This window comes from Ailuropoda melanoleuca, unplaced genomic scaffold (genome assembly GCF_002007445.2).
Source record: "Ailuropoda melanoleuca isolate Jingjing unplaced genomic scaffold, ASM200744v2 unplaced-scaffold57354, whole genome shotgun sequence".
NCBI classification, from domain to species: domain Eukaryota; kingdom Metazoa; phylum Chordata; class Mammalia; order Carnivora; family Ursidae; genus Ailuropoda; species Ailuropoda melanoleuca.
In genome coordinates this window covers 1-875 of record NW_023230897.1, presented here as the reverse complement: position 1 = coordinate 875, position 875 = coordinate 1, and the positions used below count along the sequence as shown (strand labels likewise).

The 875-nt window shown below is 55.2% G+C and overlaps 1 protein-coding gene across 1 annotated transcript; it reads right to left on the bottom strand.

The window, feature by feature from the left end:
* Nucleotides 1-49: 49 nt before the first annotated feature.
* On the bottom strand, nt 50-868 carry LOC117799788 (40S ribosomal protein S2-like; the record flags this gene model as incomplete). Its single annotated transcript, XM_034652289.1, has 1 exon — nt 50-868. A coding segment is annotated over one exon (819 nt), but the record flags the coding sequence as incomplete, so codon positions are not given.
* Nucleotides 869-875: the final 7 nt, after the last annotated feature.

The following is an 875-nucleotide window of genomic DNA, read 5'->3' as shown; positions in this document are numbered from 1 at the left end:
TTTTTTTTTATAAATTCAACTCCATTTTATTTGTCCTGGGCAGGATTTCTCATGTAGCTGCCACTGCAGCTGCCTGGGTCCTCTGCACAGAGACTCTGGCAGTGTGGGTCTTTGCCAGATGATCTGTAAACTCCTGATAAGGAGATTTGGTGAAGACTGTTTCTTTCCAGAGGTCAGGGGTCAGGTAACTATAGGTCTTGGAGATGGCATCAAAGGTAGCCTTTGCAAAGTTGCCCAGGGTAGCCGTGCAGCCCCTTGCTGAAGTGTAGCAGTCATCAATCCCAGCCATCATCAGGAGCTTCTTGGGAACCGGGGCAGACACGATGCCCGTGCCGCGCGGCGCAGGAATGAGGCGAACCAGGACAGACCCGCAGCGGCCAGTCACCTTGCAGGGCACAGTATGGGGCTTGCCGATCTTGTTCCCCCAGTAGCCTCGCCTGACAGGGACAATGGAGAGCTTTGCCAGGATAATGGCCCCTCGGATGGCAGTGGCCACCTCTTTCGAACACTTCACCCCGAGACCGACATGTCCGTTGTAATCTCCAATGGCAACGAAGGCCTTGAATCGCGTGCGCTGACCCGCTCGGGTCTGCTTCTGCACTGGCATGATTTTCAGAACCTCGTCCTTCAGAGAGGAACCCAGGAAGAAGTCAATGATCTCAGACTCCTTGATTGGAAGGGAGAAAAGGTAAATCTCTTCCAGGGATTTGATTTTCATGTCTTTCACAAGTCGACCGAGTTTGGTGACTGGCATCCATTCTTTGTCCTCAGCTTTGCCTCGGGCCCCACGACCTCGCCCACGACCTCTGCCGCGGCCCCGGCCACGACCACGACCTCCACTGCCAAAGCCGCCTCGGAAGCCCCCTCTGGCAGCG